Source organism: Anomaloglossus baeobatrachus, chromosome 7 (genome assembly GCF_048569485.1).
Source record: "Anomaloglossus baeobatrachus isolate aAnoBae1 chromosome 7, aAnoBae1.hap1, whole genome shotgun sequence".
NCBI classification, from domain to species: Eukaryota; Metazoa; Chordata; class Amphibia; order Anura; family Aromobatidae; genus Anomaloglossus; species Anomaloglossus baeobatrachus.
The window spans coordinates 5,283,264-5,302,787 of record NC_134359.1 but is presented as its reverse complement, the minus strand read 5'-3'; the positions used below and the strand labels follow the sequence as shown (position 1 = coordinate 5,302,787).

The window sequence follows — 19,524 nt, the reverse complement described above, 5'->3', positions numbered from 1 at the left end:
CAGCACATTTGTACGTGGGGTGGGCTTGGCAGCTGCTAGATTCATCTCCACATCTGTTGCCTCTTGTAGAGAGTGTCTTGGTCCTTTACTCTGTAATCAGGAGTTCCATCTGCAGTTTGTGTATGGGCAGTCGAAGACTTAATACAAAGGACTAGACCCAGGTTTGTATGGAAGAGCATTGGGGTAAATTGGGGTCAGGAGAACACAGATTTTAAAAACTAAGATCCCCTAAAACCCCGGAAAAAGAGCACAAGAGTGATTGGTGGCTAACAAGCAGCACCCCCTGACCTAGACGCCTCGTCACCACCTAAGAAACTAGCTAGCCTCAAAGAAGAAAAAAGAAATCCTAACTTGCCTCGGAGCAGCCCCAAAGAGATAGTTAAAGCCCCCAACATATAAGGGTGAGGATATAAGAAATAAACAATATACAGTTGGTTAGGGATAGACTTAAGCAAAGAGAAGCCCTGCTAACTAAGACACTAAAGGATAGGATAGATCACTGGGTGCTGCCAGCAAAACCCTAATATATGCCAACTCCAGATGATCAACATTCCCTCAGGACCACACGATCCTCCACCCGCTACATCAGGGATCTCTTGTGCAGAATACCAGGCAGGATAACATACAAGAGAGGTTATCACAAACCTAGGCTAAGTAGGAACTGCCATAGGCAGAGACATACTCACTGTCCACCAGGACTAATAGTGAGCAGTCTATATGGTGTAATAAGTTGTATACTGGGTACAGCAAAAACAAATATTCATAAGTGAAGGAAGAAAATGTCACTGGATTCTCAGCAATATCCTCTGTTAGGGTTCATTAGTGGGAACACAATGGGGCACAAATGTATATATCTCCAAAAAACGCAGCGTGGATTTCAGGTCTTTATGTCCCTACTCTGTAGCAATAAACAGAGCATTGGCGGCTGAAAAAAGGAAGTGGGTGTTGTCCAGGATAAAATGGCGGCCAAAAGAGGAACTATGTAGTGTCTGAGTTAAAATGGCGTCTGAAGAGGTCGGAGGGGGGGACATGGGGTGTGCCATCTACATCCAGGACAGGAAATAATGGGGTCAGAATTACATTTCTTTAATCTATCTCAATATTTTCACTTCGCTTGATGTTCTATCAATATCACATCCTTTACCCCAATCTCTCCTCATCTAATCTCCCCCTGGGGCAGCCATTCCTGTCTTCCTGAGGAGGATTCTCTACTTTGTTTCCCTCCAACATGCTATCCTCGCTGGTCTCATTTGACCTCATTTCACAGATCTTCAAATACAAAAACTAACACTTCTCTTTTTTGCATTTTCATCATTTCTCAGGCGTTCCCCTATTCCTGCTGCACCAGAAATTGCGTATATTCACCGGATTATACAAACATCACCGACAGCATCGTCTACCGCTGCGCCAGCGTGAATGTTCAGTCTGAAAACCTGTGCTTCAGGAAAGAATCAGAGCGCGAGCCAAAACCAGTATCACGTAGGTGACAAGACATTTCATCCGCCCTCACTATACACCAGCCGTACATTGATATTACAAGTACCACAGTCTGTTTACACTACATACACCTCATAAGGACGGTCCATCCAAAACTCAGAAACTTGATCAAGGCCGAGGTTCAGGATTTTCCCCTGTAATGCTTCATCTACTAGGACCACGAAAGAACACATTACCTTCCACTGAGATACAGTCAGGGCTCTTTACCATCTGCTCAATACTCCGCAAGTAATCACTAAAACCCCCCCTTCTGTCCCCTCTATTCCTGGAAGACTAGGGTCCCCAGACTTATCAATTATTTCAATTATTGGACCCGTCACGCAAAGATGTAGCTGTAAACAGTTAACTTCTCCAAACCATCAGTACTAGTTCCTCTTTCCACAAGCAACATAGCTGGATACAGTAACGTAACTCCCGTCCTCTTTCCACGAGCGACCCTGCTATATCCACACAGAGAAAAGACGAACCAACAGATAAACACAATGACATAAAATGCAGGTGTCTGAACTCGACAATTACACAGTTAAAAACAGTTCTTCATATACCTCGCTTCATACCAGAATTCAGCTTATATCACAACTTCTCCTTTTTGTTTGAAACCAACAGAGCTCACAACTTCCGCTTTTTCACGGAACAGATAAAGACACACATTACACATTACATTATGCAGACGTTTTAAGAGATATTATGACCGGATTCACACTAGGACTTTTATCTCACAGAGATCAGTCATTAGAAGTCTGGACTGGGGCAGCCGACACCCTCCCCTTTCCAAACTGTAACACTTGAGGGTTTCTAAGGGTAAGATAAGAAATTTTCTTACCTTTTTGTGGAGTTGCGCAATCTCCCCCTTGTGTGTTCAGTTTGGAAATAGAGATGACAACACGGCTGTCTTTCGTTCAAACGTTTCATCCTATGTTACGTTTGGCGCCATCTGTTAAGGGGGGCATAATTTAGGGTGATGCAATCCATGTTATGAATCCACATCTTAAAACTTGCTGCATTCCAAATCATGAGTCATTTGTCAGTTACGTGCTATTCGGCCACACAGGAGCAGTGATGTGTACACGGATCTAGGTAGAAATATGACTGCTTTAATTACGGAATTTCAGATACATTTAAAGAAATCAGTTCGCTAGGAGCCAAGAATACGTAACACGTCTCCTATAGGGTAAACGACAAAAAGAGCTTATTCTGAGATATATATGTATTATATATGTATATGTTGTGAGGTAAATCCGGAGATATGACGATAAATCATGACATTCAAGTCATGTCAGGAAGCCCTCTCCTGGTGTCACTACCCCCTTCCCTTCACACAACTGGTTTAGCAACAAATCCATGGCCATGTCCTGTGATATGGAAATTAGGTGGCTTTAGGACAATGGACACAGGATGACTCCCTGCCGTCACCCTGTAGTAGGAGCTGCTAGCTAGTTAGCAAGGCTATGGAAATAGCCAGACAGAACGACTCCAGTAAAAAATGGTTCATATCTCGCAAGCCATATTTCCGATAAATATGGCAACCATAAAAATGGTGTCTCCGCATGTGGACGATGCCGGCACCCCCTTTTTATGGGAACAGGACATTGGGAAATGCCCCAGGCGTGATATCAGCCAATGGGGAACTGGCAGACAGGTCATGAGTCCCCTCGTTCTGTAGCTAAATTCATAACTGTCACAATGAGAGCATTGGCGTCTGCCTACGACGCTCCCAGGCAAAGTTATAGCCAAAATCCCCTTTGCTGGATAATTCTGATCCATGCAGGGGGAGTGGCAGTGCTTCCCTGTGAGGTCACTAAGGTAGGAGGGGACCTGGATCTGCCCAGGTTGATAACCCTACTTCGGCCATTTTCCAGCGTTCTTCTGCTCGGGGGCCTGGTTGGGACAGACCTGTGAGAGAGTTCCTGGAAACCTGGTCTACAGCGCCCCCCTGTGGCCAGACGCACAAGGTAACTGATTGAATTGCATACCTGTTGTAAACCATGCTTTGTCTGTAACTGTACTCTGACATATGTATATTCTGTAGATTCCCTATTGTATATATTGTAGTTTCTAGTGTGCTTTAGGCGATTAAATTATATAATTAATCTTGAGCTGTTCTGTTATCTCGATCTCGAATCCCACGTCTGTGTGTTCGGCTAATAGTTACCGTAAATCGGTTGGTGGCAGCGAGTTGTGCCAAGGATTATTGTGGGGAGGCCAGTGAGATTCGGGAAGATATTATATATTCCGCCCGCGGAGGTCGGGGGAATATATACCTTACTCTCACCGGGGACCCTTCAATAATCGGCATAAGTAGTATAGCGGCCTCCTTGCTTATCGTCGGGCAATTCCATAATTGGCCTGACTATAAGAGGGGCGCTAGAGAGCGCGTCACGTGCTCTGTCTGTCGGTCGGGAGGCATAAAGGAGGGGTGACCCCCACTTGTTACCCCCCGATTGTGACGTACTGGTAGCCAGCGCGGGGGATTTCTGAGTGACCCCCCCGGTGGTTTGTGACATATTGGTGGCATAGCGGTGGGATCGAGATAATAGTGTGTGTGAGTGTGAGACCCATACTCCCAGACACTAAAGACTGCCTGCAGCAGCTGTGGCTGCTGGGGTCTTCAGACTAGCTCAACACTAGAGTGTCAGAGTGCAGATACTGTAAGGTGTGTGGAGGCATCAGGTGTCAGTTCTGTGTCAGTGACCAAAAGTCTGCAAGAATGGCTGAGAGCACCAGGAGCAAAGCCAAAGGAATGGCCGATGCTCAGGCCAGAGACGATGAGGAGGTTGTCCACGAGTCCTCCAGGAGCTCGACGCCAGAAAACAGCTCTGCAGAGGACATTGCACAACCGGGCACTGCTGGACAAGATGAGGAGCAGCTCGCCCAAGGGTCCTCAACGAGCCAGACGCCAGCCCTCCGCTCTGCAATGGACAGTGAAGCACCAGGCTCCGCAGCGGGCCGCAGATCACCACGTGCCATTCCACCGAGCCTGGGAGGCTCGGATAGCCTTCTTCAAATGGCTATGGCCCTACGCCAGGCTGGAGACCGGGAGGGCTACAAGGAACTCATGGCCGAGCGTGAGCGGCAAGCAGCGCGTGAAGAGCGCCAGGCAGAGCGTAACTACCAGCTGCAGCTAGCTCAGCTCCGGCCCTCATCAGCCACCCGTGACCTTCCAGACACCAAACTTCCAAAGGTCCGTGTTGAGGACTTCCCAGTGCTGGAGAAGGATGGAGACTTGGACTCTTTCTTGACTGCTTTTGAACGGACTTGCTTGCAGCATCATCTGAACAAGGACCAGTGGGCCAAATACCTGACCCCCCGTTTAAGGGGTAAGGCCCTGGATATCCTTGGGGACTTGCCTGCTGAGGCGGATCAGGGCTACGACACCATCAAGCGGGCCCTGATCCAACAGTACAACCTCACCCCGGAGTCCTACCGCAAGAAGTTCCGGACGCTGCAGAAGGGACCAAAGGACTCCTGGGCTGACCACCGGCGGGCACTTGCCCGAGCTGCCGACCACTGGACCCAAGGCCTGCAGCTTTCCACCGGACCGGAGATCCTGGACTTGTTCATCACGGAGCAACTCTTGTGGAACTGCCCTGAGGATCTCCGCCAGTTCATCCGAGACCAGAAGCCAAAGGGATCCACGGCTACAGCTGCCCTGGCAGATGACTACACCAACAATCGGGCTCCTGAGGCCAGGAGAGCAGCCACCAGCAGCACCTGGAGAGGGGGTAAGATGAACTCTGCGACTGCCCCACCTGCCCCTAGACTGCAGGGGGTGTCCCCCTCAACTCCCCTCTCCAGGCCCGTGGCAGAGCCAAGACGGTGCCACCAGTGCAACCTACCTGGACACTTCAAGGCCATGTGCCCTCAGCGTCCCAAGGCCCCGGCTCCGTCCCCGTCCCAAGGGCCGCCCAAGGTGTATTGTGTGGGTGGGGGTGGTGGTAGGTCCCTGGACAGCTTCCAACCTGTCACCGTCGGCCAGTCTGTGACCATAGGACTGCGAGACAGCGCCTCGGAGGTGACTCTGGTGCGGCCTGAGATGGTGTCCCCCCAAGACTTGATCCCTGGAAAAACCCTCGCTGTCTCCGGGATTGGAGGCATTGACCCGGCGCTGCCTGTTGCTGACATTTATGTGGACTGGGGCGCAGGGCGAGGGGTGAGGGAGGTGGGGGTAACTGATCGGATCCCTGCAAACATGCTACTTGGGACAGATTTGGGGCAAATAACCTCCCAGTTTGGCCCCGCCCCAAAGGCTGAACCTTCAGCCAGTGCTGACATGACTCCTGACAATGTTAATGTGTTATCTATGAATGATGTAAGGGAGGAGGGAGTGAACTCTGATATTTCTGCTTGCACAGACACCATAGACACACACACAGCTGCAGCTGTGACAGGGGAGGGGGTCAGAGAAAGGTGTGACAATGCCTCTACAAGTAATCAGCCTGTGAGCTGGGATCTGTTGCCCTCTGCAGGGATAAGCAGAGAGCAGGGTGCTGCAGGGGGAGGACCAGTGTGTGGGGTGGGGGCTACCACAGCAAATGTGGGGTCCCCAGAGATTTCACAGCGGGGTTCTGTTGCTGCAGGGGGGGAACAGGCAGGTGAGATTGGGGCCGGTCCAGGAGCGGAAGTGCTCCCAGGTAAGATCTCGGTGCAGGGTTCCCCCACAACCGGGGTGTCAGGAAGCCAGGTAGGTCTGCCTGAACCGGCGACTTGGTCAGGAACGGAGGAGGAGCAGGCACGACCCACGGTCGCAGCGGCTGTGGCCGCTGTCACCCGCAGTGGGAGTGCTGGAAGCCAAGGGGCCTCCCGGAGGTCCGATAGCTCTTCCCCTTCTGACCAAGTGGCAGCCGAGTCAGGTGGAGGCCAGGACACAGGTCCCGGGGTACTGACTGAAGATGTGACAGTCTCGTCGATTCTGGCCACATCTAGTCAGGAGTTTCAGGCAGCGTTAGAAGCTGACGACAGCCTGAAAGCTCTAAAGGAGCAGGCGGCACAGCCTCCCTCGGACTCGGACCCGGAGCGAGTGGTCTGGGACCAAGGACGGCTGTACCGGGCCACGGTCCAGCAGGGTTCACCGGAGGCGTGGCCCAGGGACCGACAGTTGGTGGTACCCTATCCGTTCCGGACGGAGTTGTTGCGGATCGCACATGAGATTCCGATGGCCGGACACCTAGGGATCGCTAAGACCAAGGCCAGGTTAAACCAGCATTTCTACTGGCCAAAAATGGGGGCCGATGTGGCTGCCTACTGCCGTTCGTGTGAAACCTGTCAGAGAGTGGGGAAGGCGGGGCCACGCCCCAAAGCCCCACTGGTATCTCTGCCAATCATCGATGAGCCTTTCAGGAGGGTGGCTGTGGATCTGGTCGGCCCGCTGGCCATCCCCAGCAGCTCCGGGAAACGCTTCATACTGACGGTAGTGGACTATGCCACCCGGTACCCAGAAGCAGTGGCCTTGTCGTCCATTCGGGCTGACAAGGTGGCCACCGCATTGCTGGAGATTTTCTCCCGAGTGGGTTTTCCCCAGGAAATGCTCACTGACCGGGGGACCCAATTCATGTCCCAGCTGATGGAGGCCCTCTGTAAGCAAGTCCAGGTGCGACATCTGGTGGCCAGCCCGTACCATCCACAGACTAATGGCCTGTGCGAGCGGTTCAATGGCACCTTAAAGCAGATGCTTAAGATGTTGGTCGACTCCCACGGGCGTGACTGGGAGCGGTATCTCCCACACCTGTTATTTGCTTACCGGGAGGTTCCACAGGCCTCAACAGGATTCTCACCGTTTGAGCTCCTGTACGGGCGACGTGTGCGGGGCCCCCTGGCTCTGGTGAAAGAGGCTTGGGAAGGGGATTTGGCCACCCCTGGAGTGTCGGTTATCGAGTATGTCATGCGCTTCCGGGACAAAATGCAGGCCTTGACGCAACTGGTACACGACAATATGGCTCAAGCCCAGGCTGATCAGAAGCGTTGGTACGACCAGAACGCTTGTGAGAGGACCTACCAAGTGGGTCAAGAGGTGTGGGTACTGGTCCCCGTACCACAGGACAAGCTTCAGGCAGCCTGGGAAGGCCCATACCTCGTGTACCAGCAGCTCAACCCTGTGACGTACCTGGTCACCCTGGACCCTGCCCGTGGAAGGCGAAAGCCCTTCCATGTGAACATGATGAAGGCACATCATGAGCGGGAGGCATGTGCGCTCCCCGTGTGCAACCTGCCCGAGGAGGGAGAAGCGGAAACCCTCTTGGATATGCTAGCCCAGGTTAGGGCAGGCGGATCCATTGAGGATGTGGAGGTTGGCCACCAGCTCTTGGAGGACCAACGGTCCCAGCTGTGGGCCACCCTACACCCCTTCCGGGGGTTGTTTACCAACCAGCCCGGAAGGACTGACTTGGCTGTCCATCACGTGGACACTGGGGATCATCCCCCGATCCGGCGTTCAGCATATCGGGTCTCCCTGGAGGTGCAGCAACACATGCGCCAGGAGATTGACGAGATGCTGAAGCTGGGGGTGATCCAGGCATCCAACAGCGCTTGGGCCTCGCCTGTAGTCCTCGTCCCTAAGAAGGACCGAACCACTCGGTTCTGCGTGGACTACAGGGGGCTCAATGCTGTCACGGTCGCCGATGCGTACCCAATGCCACGCATCGATGACCTGCTCGATCAGTTGGCCGGGGCTCAGTACCTGACCATCATGGATCTGAGCCGGGGATATTGGCAGATCCCCCTGACTCGCAAGGCCAGGGAACGCTCTGCCTTTATTACCCCATTTGGACTGTACGAGTCCACGGTGATGCCATTCGGGATGAGGAATGCCCCTGCCACTTTCCAGCGGATGGTCAACACCCTGCTCAAGGGACTTGAAGGGTACGCGGCCGCGTACCTGGATGACATTGCTGTCTTCAGTCCCACCTGGGAGGACCACCTAGAGCATCTAGCACAGGTGCTCAGGCGGATCCACCGGGCAGGTTTGACCATCAAGCCGGGAAAGTGTCAGCTGGCCATGAGCGAGGTCCAGTACCTCGGTCACCGGGTAGGTGGGGGAACGCTGAAGCCCGAGCCTGAGAAAGTGGAGGCCATCGCATCCTGGCCCACCCCCAGGACCAAGAAGCAGGTGATGTCCTTCTTGGGGACCGCTGGGTACTATAGGAGGTTTGTTCCATGCTATAGTAGCCTGGCAAAGCCCTTGACGGACCTCACCAAGAAGAAGCTGCCCTCTGCAGTCGATTGGACAATGGACTGCGAGACAGCCTTCCGGGCCCTAAAGGACGCCCTGTCCAGCCCGCCCGTGCTACAGGCAGCCGACTTCACGCGGCCGTTTGTAGTACAGACCGACGCCAGTGACTTCGGCCTCGGTGCGGTGCTCAGCCAGGTGGACTCTGCGAGCCAAGAGCACCCAGTCTTGTACCTGAGCAGGAAGCTGTTACCAAGGGAAGTGGCCTATTCTACAATGGAGAAGGAGTGCCTGGCCATAGTGTGGGCCCTGCAGCGTCTGCAACCCTATCTATACGGGCGCCACTTCATCGTGGAGACGGACCACAATCCCCTCAGCTGGTTGCACACCGTCTCTGGGACGAATGGGCGATTGTTGCGATGGAGCCTTGCGCTCCAGCAATACGACTTCACCATTCGCCACAAAAGGGGCCGTGACCACGGTAACGCAGACGGGCTGTCCCGACAAGGAGAGGTCGCGGACGGGCGCACGGGGGAACACCGGAGTGTGCTGCCCCCTAGCGCCCTCAAAAGGGGGGAGGTGTGAGGTAAATCCGGAGATATGACGATAAATCATGACATTCAAGTCATGTCAGGAAGCCCTCTCCTGGTGTCACTACCCCCTTCCCTTCACACAACTGGTTTAGCAACAAATCCATGGCCATGTCCTGTGATATGGAAATTAGGTGGCTTTAGGACAATGGACACAGGATGACTCCCTGCCGTCACCCTGTAGTAGGAGCTGCTAGCTAGTTAGCAAGGCTATGGAAATAGCCAGACAGAACGACTCCAGTAAAAAATGGTTCATATCTCGCAAGCCATATTTCCGATAAATATGGCAACCATAAAAATGGTGTCTCCGCATGTGGACGATGCCGGCACCCCCTTTTTATGGGAACAGGACATTGGGAAATGCCCCAGGCGTGATATCAGCCAATGGGGAACTGGCAGACAGGTCATGAGTCCCCTCGTTCTGTAGCTAAATTCATAACTGTCACAATGAGAGCATTGGCGTCTGCCTACGACGCTCCCAGGCAAAGTTATAGCCAAAATCCCCTTTGCTGGATAATTCTGATCCATGCAGGGGGAGTGGCAGTGCTTCCCTGTGAGGTCACTAAGGTAGGAGGGGACCTGGATCTGCCCAGGTTGATAACCCTACTTCGGCCATTTTCCAGCGTTCTTCTGCTCGGGGGCCTGGTTGGGACAGACCTGTGAGAGAGTTCCTGGAAACCTGGTCTACAGCGCCCCCCTGTGGCCAGACGCACAAGGTAACTGATTGAATTGCATACCTGTTGTAAACCATGCTTTGTCTGTAACTGTACTCTGACATATGTATATTCTGTAGATTCCCTATTGTATATATTGTAGTTTCTAGTGTGCTTTAGGCGATTAAATTATATAATTAATCTTGAGCTGTTCTGTTATCTCGATCTCGAATCCCACGTCTGTGTGTTCGGCTAATAGTTACCGTAAATCGGTTGGTGGCAGCGAGTTGTGCCAAGGATTATTGTGGGGAGGCCAGTGAGATTCGGGAAGATATTATATATTCCGCCCGCGGAGGTCGGGGGAATATATACCTTACTCTCACCGGGGACCCTTCAATAATCGGCATAAGTAGTATAGCGGCCTCCTTGCTTATCGTCGGGCAATTCCATAATTGGCCTGACTATAAGAGGGGCGCTAGAGAGCGCGTCACGTGCTCTGTCTGTCGGTCGGGAGGCATAAAGGAGGGGTGACCCCCACTTGTTACCCCCCGATTGTGACGTACTGGTAGCCAGCGCGGGGGATTTCTGAGTGACCCCCCCGGTGGTTTGTGACATATGTGTTTCCTCATTTTATATTACGCTAAGTCAGCATGAATCACTTATGACTAGAAAGTCCCGTATCTGAGTACAGCTCAAGCGCCATTTGAGTCCTGTTTTTCGATATCTTCATATAATTCTTAGCACTCATAACAGTCCATAACAACTTCTCCAATATCTGCAGGTGGATGCACGGTATCACTTCCCCGGTATCTGCAGGTAGATGCACGGTATCACTTCTCCGGTATCTGCAGGTGGATGCACGGTATCACTTCCCCGGTATCTGCAGGTAGATGCACGGTATCACTTCTCCGGTATCTGCAGGTGGATGCACGGTATCACTTCTCTGGTATCTGCAGGTGGATGCACGGTATCACTTCCCCGGTATCTGCAGGTAGATGCACGGTATCACTTCTCCGGTATCTGCAGGTAGATGCACGGTATCACTTCTCCGGTATCTGCAGGTAGATGCATGGTATCACTTCCCCGGTATCTGCAGGTGGATGCACGGTATCACTTCTCCGGTATCTGCAGGTAGATGCACGGTATCACTTCTCTGGTATCTGCAGGTGGATGCACGGTATCACTTCTCCGGTATCTGCAGGTAAATGCACGGTATCACTTCTCCGGTATCTGCAGGTGGATGCACGGTATCACTTCTCTGGTATCTGCAGGTGGATGCACGGTATCACTTCTCCGGTATCTGCAGGTAAATGCACGGTATCACTTCTCCGGTATCTGCAGGTGGATGCACGGTATCACTTCCCCGGTATCTGCAGGTGGATGCACGGTATCACTTCTCCGGTATCTGCAGGTGGATGCACGGTATCACTTCCCCGGTATCTGCAGGTGGATGCACGGTATCACTTCCCCGGTATCTGCAGGTAGATGCACGGTATCACTTCCCCGGTATCTGCAGGTAGATGCACGGTATCACTTCTCCGGTATCTGCAGGTGGATGCACGGTATCACTTCTCTGGTATCTGCAGGTGGATGCACTGTATCACTTCTCCGATATCTGCAGGTAGATGCACGGTATCACTTCCCCGGTATCTGCAGGTGGATGCACGGTATCACTTCTCCGGTATCTGCAGGTGGATGCACGGTATCACTTCTCCAATATCTGCAGGTAGATGCACGGTATCACTTCTCCGGTATCTGCAGGTGGATGCACGGTATCACTTCTCCGGTATCTGCAGGTAGATGCACGGTATCGCTTCTCCGGTATCTGCAGGTAGATGCACGGTATCACTTCCCCGGTATCTGCAGGTGGATGCACGGTATCGCTTCTCCGGTATCTGCAGGTAGATGCACGGTATCACTTCTCCGGTATCTGCAGGTAGATTCACGGTATCACTTCTCCGGTATCTGCAGGTAGATGCACGGTATCACTTCCCCGGTATCTGCAGGTAGATGCACGGTATCACTTCCCCGGTATCTGCAGGTGGATGCACGGTATCACTTCTCCGGTATCTGCAGGTGGATGCACGGTATCACTTCCCCGGTATCTGCAGGTGGATGCACGGTATCACTTCCCCGGTATCTGCAGGTAGATGCACGGTATCACTTCCCCGGTATCTGCAGGTAGATGCACGGTATCACTTCTCCGGTATCTGCAGGTAGATGCACGGTATCACTTCTCCGGTATCTGCAGGTGGATGCACGGTATCACTTCTCTGGTATCTGCAGGTGGATGCACGGTATCACTTCTCCGATATCTGCAGGTAGATGCACGGTATCACTTCTCCGGTATCTGCAGGTAGATGCACGGTATCACTTCTCCGGTATCTGCAGGTGGATGCACGGTATCACTTCTCTGGTATCTGCAGGTGGATGCACGGTATCACTTCTCCGATATCTGCAGGTAGATGCACGGTATCACTTCCCCGGTATCTGCAGGTGGATGCACGGTATCACTTCTCCGGTATCTGTAGGTGGATGCACGGTATCACTTCCCCGGTATCTGCAGGTAGATGCACGGTATCACTTCTCCGGTATCTGCAGGTAGATGCACGGTATCACTTCTCCGGTATCTGTAGGTAGATGCACGGTATCACTTCTCCGGTATCTGCAGGTAGATGCACGGTATCACTTCCCCGGTATCTGTAGGTGGATGCACGGTATCACTTCCCCGGTATCTGCAGGTAGATGCACGGTATCACTTCCCCGGTATCTGCAGGTGGATGCACGGTATCACTTCTCCGGTATCTGTAGGTGGATGCACGGTATCACTTCTCCGGTATCTGCAGGTGGATGCACGGTATCACATTTTTGAGCTCGATTTCCCACTATTTCGGAGGCATTATGCTATGATCCTGGGTGGGGGCTCGGGCTGTCCTGCCTGCTGGGAGTTGTAGTTCTCAGCTACATGTTGGGGGTTTTCCTCTCGGTCCGGGCTTGGTTGTTTGTTCTCTGGCGTTTATAATAATTAACTGTCGGTTGTGAGGTCCGCCCTGCGCCCGGCGGGGGACTGGATTAGGATTAGGAGGGCTGGGAGGAGGCTGCACACTCCATCCTCAGCCTCCAGCAGGACAGCAGCGAGGCATGAGCGCAGACTCAGCCACCATGGGCACACTCACACTGGGAGTACTCCTCACCCTGCTGCCACCTGTAAGTACAGAGGAGATGCTGGGAGCTGTAGTCCTGATGCTGGGGCATGAAGCCTCGTGTGTGAGGGCCCCGGAGGAGAAAGGGGCCACAGGGACGAGAGCAGGGGACAGAAGCTCTCTGATATTACCAACCAGCCTGCAGAAGGGTGCGAGTGATGAGGGGTGAATGGGGGGACAGGGACTGGGTGATGAGGGGTGAATGGGGGAACAGGGACTGGGTGATGAGGGGTGAATGGGGGGACAGGGACTGGGTGATGAGGGGTGAATGGGGGAACAGGGACTGGGTGATGAGGGGTGAATGGGGGGACAGGGACTGGGTGATGAGGAGTGAATGGGGGAACAGGGACTGGGTGATGAGGGGTGAATGGGGGGACAGGGGCTGGGTGATGAGGGGTGAATAGGGGAACAGGGACTGGGTGATGAGGGGGCACGGGGGGGAGGAGGAGGACTGGGTGATGAGGGGTGAATGGGGGAACAGGGACTGGGTGATGAGGGGTGAATGGGGGAACAGGGGCTGGGTGATGAGGGGTGAATGGGGGAACAGGGGCTGGGTGATGAGGGGTGAATGGGGGAACAGGGGCTGGGTGATGAGGGGGCACGGGGGGGACTGGGTGATGAGGAGTCACGGGGGGGTACTGGGTGATGAGGGGACACGGGGAGGAGGAGGACTGGGTGATGAGGGGCATGGGGGAAGGGGACTGGGTGATAAGGGGTGAATGGGGGAACAGGGACTGGGTTATGAGGGGGCACGGGGGGGACTGGGTGATGAGGAGTCACGGGGGGGGACTGGGTGATGAGGGGACACGGGGGGGAGGAGGAGGACTGGGTGATGAGGGTCATGGGGGAAGGGGACTGGGTGATGAGGGGGCACAGGGAGGAGGAGGACTGGGTGATGAGGGGCATGGGGGACGGGGACTGGGTGATGAGGGGTGAATAGGGGGACGGGGACTGGGTGATGAAGGGGGAGGGTAACTGTACCCCTGCACTGATGAGGAGTCACGGGGGAGGGGGACTGGGTGATGAGGGGTGCAGACTGTCTGTGTATATATAGCGGGGGATAGTGAGTGTGTGTGTATACATAGCGGGGGGATAGTGAGTGTCTGTATATATATAGAGGGGGGATAGTGAGTGTCTGTGTGTGTATATATATATATAGGGGCATAGTGAGTGTCTGTGTATATATAGAGGGGGATAGTGAGTGTGTGTGTATATATAGAGGAGGATAGTGAGGGTGTCTGTATATATATATATATATAGAGGAGGATAGTGAGGGAGGGTGTCTGTATGTATATATATATATATATATATATATATATATATATATATATATATAGAGGGGGATAGTGAGTGTGTGTGTATATATAGAGGAGGATAGTGAGGGTGTCTGTATATATATATATATATATAGAGGAGGATAGTGAGGGAGGGTGTCTGTATATATATATATATATATATATATATAGAGGGGGATAGTGAGTGTGTGTGTATATATAGAGGGGGATAGTGAGTGTGTGTGTATATATAGAGTGGGATAGTGAGTGTGTCTGTATATAAAGTGGGGGATAGTGAGTGTGTGTGTATATATAGAGGGGGATAGTGAGTGTCTGTGTATATATAGAGGAGGATAGTGAGGGTGTCTGTATATATAGAGGATAGTGAGTGTGTGTGTATATATAGAGGGGGATAGTGAGTGTCTGTGTATATATAGAGGGGGATAGTGAGTGTCTGTGTATATATAGAGGAGGATAGTGAGGGTGTCTGTATATATATATATATATATATAGAGGAGGATAGTGAGGGAGGGTGTCTGTATATATATATATATATATATATATAGAGGGGGATAGTGAGTGTGTGTGTATATATAGAGGGGGATAGTGAGTGTGTGTGTATATATAGAGTGGGATAGTGAGTGTGTCTGTATATAAAGTGGGGGATAGTGAGTGTGTGTGTATATATAGAGGGGGATAGTGAGTGTCTGTGTATATATAGAGGAGGATAGTGAGGGTGTCTGTATATATAGAGGATAGTGAGTGTGTGTGTATATATAGAGGGGGATAGTGAGGGTGTCTGTATATATAGAGGATAGTGAGTGTCTGTGTATATATAGAGGAGGATAGTGAGGGTGTCTGTATATATATATATATATAGAGGAGGATAGTGAGGGAGGGTGTCTGTATATATATATATATATATATATATAGAGGGGGATAGTGAGTGTGTGTGTGTATATATAGAGGGGGATAGTGAGTGTGTGTGTGTATATATAGAGTGGGATAGTGAGTGTGTCTGTATATAAAGTGGGGGATAGTGAGTGTGTGTGTATATATAGAGGAGGATAGTGAGGGTGTCTGTATATATAGAGGATAGTGAGTGTGTGTGTATATATAGAGGAGGATAGTGAGGGTGTCTGTATATATAGAGGATAGTGAGTGTCTGTGTATATATAGAGGAGGATAGTGAGGGTGTCTGTATATATATATATATATATAGAGGAGGATAGTGAGGGAGGGTGTCTGTATATATATATATATATATATATATATATAGAGGGGGATAGTGAGTGTGTGTGTATATATAGAGGGGGATAGTGAGTGTGTGTGTATATATAGAGTGGGATAGTGAGTGTGTCTGTATATAAAGTGGGGGATAGTGAGTGTGTGTGTATATATAGAGGGGGATAGGGAGTGTCTGTGTATATATAGAGGAGGATAGTGAGGGTGTCTGTATATATAGAGGATAGTGAGTGTGTGTGTATATATAGAGGGGGATAGTGAGTGTGTGTGTATATATAGAGGGGGATAGTGAGTGTCTGTGTATATATAGAGGAGGATAGTGAGGGTGTCTGTATATATAGAGGATAGTGAGTGTGTGTGTATATATAGAGGGGGATAGTGAGTGTCTGTGTATATATAGAGGAGGATAGTGAGTGTCTGTATATATATAGAGGGGGATAGTGAGTGTCTGTGTATATATAGAGGGGGATAGTGAGGGTGTCTGTATATATAGAGGATAGTGAGTGTCTGTGTATATATAGAGGATAGTGAGTGTCTGTGTATATATAGAGGATAGTGAGTGTCTGTGTATATATAGAGGATAGTGAGTGTCTGTGTATATATAGAGGGGGATAGTGAGGGTGTCTGTATATATAGAGGATAGCTAGTGTCTGTGTATATATAGAGGGGGATAGTGAGGGTGTCTGTATATATAGAGGATAGTGAGTGTCTGTGTATATATAGAGGGGGATAGTAAGTGTCTGTGTATATATAGAGGTGGATAGTGAGTGTGTGTATATATAGAGGAGGATAGTGAGTGTCTGTATATATATAGAGGGGGATAGTGAGTGTCTGTGTATATATAGAGGGGGATAGTAAGTGTCTGTGTATATATAGAGGGGGATAATGAGTGTCTGTATATATATATATATATATATATATATATATATATATATATAGAGGGGGATAGTGAGTGTGTGTGTGTATATATAGAGGGGGATAGTGTGTGTGTGTGTGTGTGTGTGTGTATATGAGGATAGTGAGTGTCTGTATATATACATACAGTCATATGAAAAAGTTTGGGCACCCCTATTAATGTTACCTTTTTTCTTTATAACAATTTGGGGTTTTGCTATTTCAGTGTCATATATCTAATAACTGAGGGACTGAGGAATATTTCTGGATTGAAATGAGGTTTATTGCACTAACAGAAAATGTGCAATCCGCATTTAAACAAAATTTGACCGGTGCAAAAGTATGGCCACCCTTATCAATTTCTTGATTTGAACACTCCTAACTACTTTTTACTGATTTACTAAAGCACTAAATTGGTTTTGTCACCTCATTGAGCTTTGAACTTCATAGGCAGGTGTATCCAATCATGAGAAAAGGTATTTAAGGTGGCCACTTGCAAGTTGTTCTCCTATTTGAATCTCCTATGAAGAGTGGCATCATGGGCTCCTCAAAACAACTCTCAAATGATCTGAAAACAAAGATTATTCAGCATAGTTGTTCAGGGGAAGGTACAAAAAGTTGTCTCAGAGATTTAAACTGTCAGTTTCCACTGTGAGGAGCATAGTAAGGAAATGGAAGAACACAGGTACAGTTCTTGTTAAGCCCAGAAGTGGCAGGCCAAGAAAAATATCAGAAAGGCAGAGAAGAAGAATGGTGAGAACAGTCAAGCACAATCCACAGACCACCTCCAAAGACCTGCAGCTTCATCTTGCTGCAGATGGTGTCAATGTGCATCGGTCAACAATACAGCGCACGTTGCACTAGGAGAAGCTGTATGGGAGAGTGATGCGAAAGAAGCCGTTTCTGCAAGCACGCCACAAACAGAGTCGCCTGAGGTAAAGCACATTGGGACAAGCCAGTTACATTTTGGAAGAAGGTCCTGTGGACTGATGAAACAAAGATTGAGTTGTTTGGTCATACAAAAAGACGTTATGCATGGAGGCAAAAAACACGGCATTCCAAGAAAAGCACTTGCTACCCACAGTAAAATTTGGTGGAGGTTCCATCATGCTTTGGGGCTGTGTGGCCAATGCCGGCACTGGGAATCTTGTTAAAGTTGAGGGTCGCATGGATTCAACTCAGTATCAGCAGATTCTTGACAATAATGTGCAGGAATCAGTGACGAAGTTGAAGTTACGCAGGGGATGGATATTTCAGCAAGACAATGATCCAAAACACCGCTCCAAATCTACTCAGGCATTCATGCAGAGGAACAATTACAATGTTCTGGAATGGCCATCCCAGTCCCCAGACCTGAATATCATTGAAAATCTGTGGGATGATGTGAAGCAGCGCTCCATGCTCAGCGACCATCAAACCTAACTGAACTGGAATTGTTTTGTAAACAGGAATGGTCAAATCCACCTTCATCCAGGATCCAGGAACTCATTAAAAGCTACAGGAAGCGACTAGAGGCTGGGATTTCTGCAAAAGGAGGATCTACAAAATATTAATGTCACTTTTATGTTGAGGTGCACATACTTATGCACCGGTCAAATTTTGTTTAAATGCGGATTGCACATTTTCTGTTAGTGCAATAAACCTCATTTCAATCCAGAAATATTCCTCAGTCCATCAGTTATTAGATATATGACACTGAAATAGCAAAAACCCAAATTGTTATAAAGAAAAAAGGTAACATTAATAGGGGTGCCCAAACTTTTTCATATGACTGTATATAGAGGGGGATAGTGAGTGTCTGTATATATATATTAATATATATATAAATATATAGAGGGGGATAGTGAGTGTCTGTATATATATATATATATATACAGTATATATAGAGGGGGATAGTGAGTGTCTGTATATATATATATATATATATATATATATATATATATATATATATATATATATATATACAGTATATATAGAGGGGGATAGTGAGTGTCTGTATATATATATAAATATATAGAGGGGGATAGTGAGTGTCTGTATATATATATTAATATATATATAAATATATAGAGGGGGATAGTGAGTGTCTGTATGTATATATATATATATATATATATATATACACAGTATATATAGGGGGGGATATAATATTTCTACTTTTCCCCGTTGTTGTCTCTCACAATCTGTTAGTGAGAAACAAACGGAAATTATTTTGAGGGGAAAATAAAAATAACAAGTCTACAGTCCTTCAGTTGAATAAGTGTTCACACCCTCTTATTGTTGGCCCTCATGTTACATAGTATCAGAGCTCGGTCACCTGATTAACCCTTCACTGTTGTAAGAGGAATTGCTGACAATCTTCCCGGTCCGTCATCAGCCCAGACCTGACTGCAGTGTAATGTGCTGCTTCCATTCCCGGGGTCTCATGCCCATGTGTGACTTATCCGGGAGAACTCATTAGCCTGATGCATGTTGTTTTTGTGTCCGCAGGTAGGGGGCGCTCATGTGCTGTGTGATCTGCTGGGGGTGATGATCAAGGAGCGGGAGATGTGTGCAGACTCTCTGGCTCACATCAATGTCTCTGCTGCCATCTGGTGGCCTGAAGGTGAGAGACAGCTGCTGAGATACCTGCTGAGATGTATTCAAATAAATCTGCCCTCCTATCACAGTGTCACTGCTGTCACTACTCTCACTGCTGCTATCATAGTGTCACTGCTGTCACTACTCTCACTGCTGTCATTACTCTCACTGCTGCTATCATAGTGTCACTGCTGTCACTACTCTCACTGCTGTCACTACTCTCACTGCTGCTATCATAATGTCACTGCTGTCACTACTCTCACTGCTGTCATTACTCTCACTGCTGCTATCATAGTGTCACTGCTGTCACTACTCTCACTGCTGCTATCATAGTGTCACTGCTGTCACTACTCTCACTGCTGTCATTACTCTCACTGCTGCTATCATAGTGTCACTGCTGTCACTACTCTCACTGCTGTCACTACT

At 49.6% G+C, this 19,524-nt stretch overlaps 1 protein-coding gene across 2 annotated transcripts in view; it reads left to right on the top strand.

The window, feature by feature from the left end:
• The first annotated feature begins 1,360 nt into the window (after positions 1-1,360).
• The window catches only part of SCTR (secretin receptor), a 164,859-nt gene continuing 146,695 nt past the window's right edge, over positions 1,361-19,524 (top strand). Inside the window, exons 1-2 of one of the 2 annotated variants that reach the window (XM_075318739.1) lie at positions 1,361-1,483; positions 19,013-19,123. In XM_075318739.1, coding sequence (XP_075174854.1) covers positions 1,417-1,483; positions 19,013-19,123 — 178 coding nt within the window. In that variant the 5' untranslated portion in view covers positions 1,361-1,416. Of the gene's footprint in view, positions 1,484-13,037; positions 13,110-19,008; positions 19,124-19,524 lie in introns of those variants that run through there. The other variant, XM_075318738.1, reaches the window with a different exon arrangement.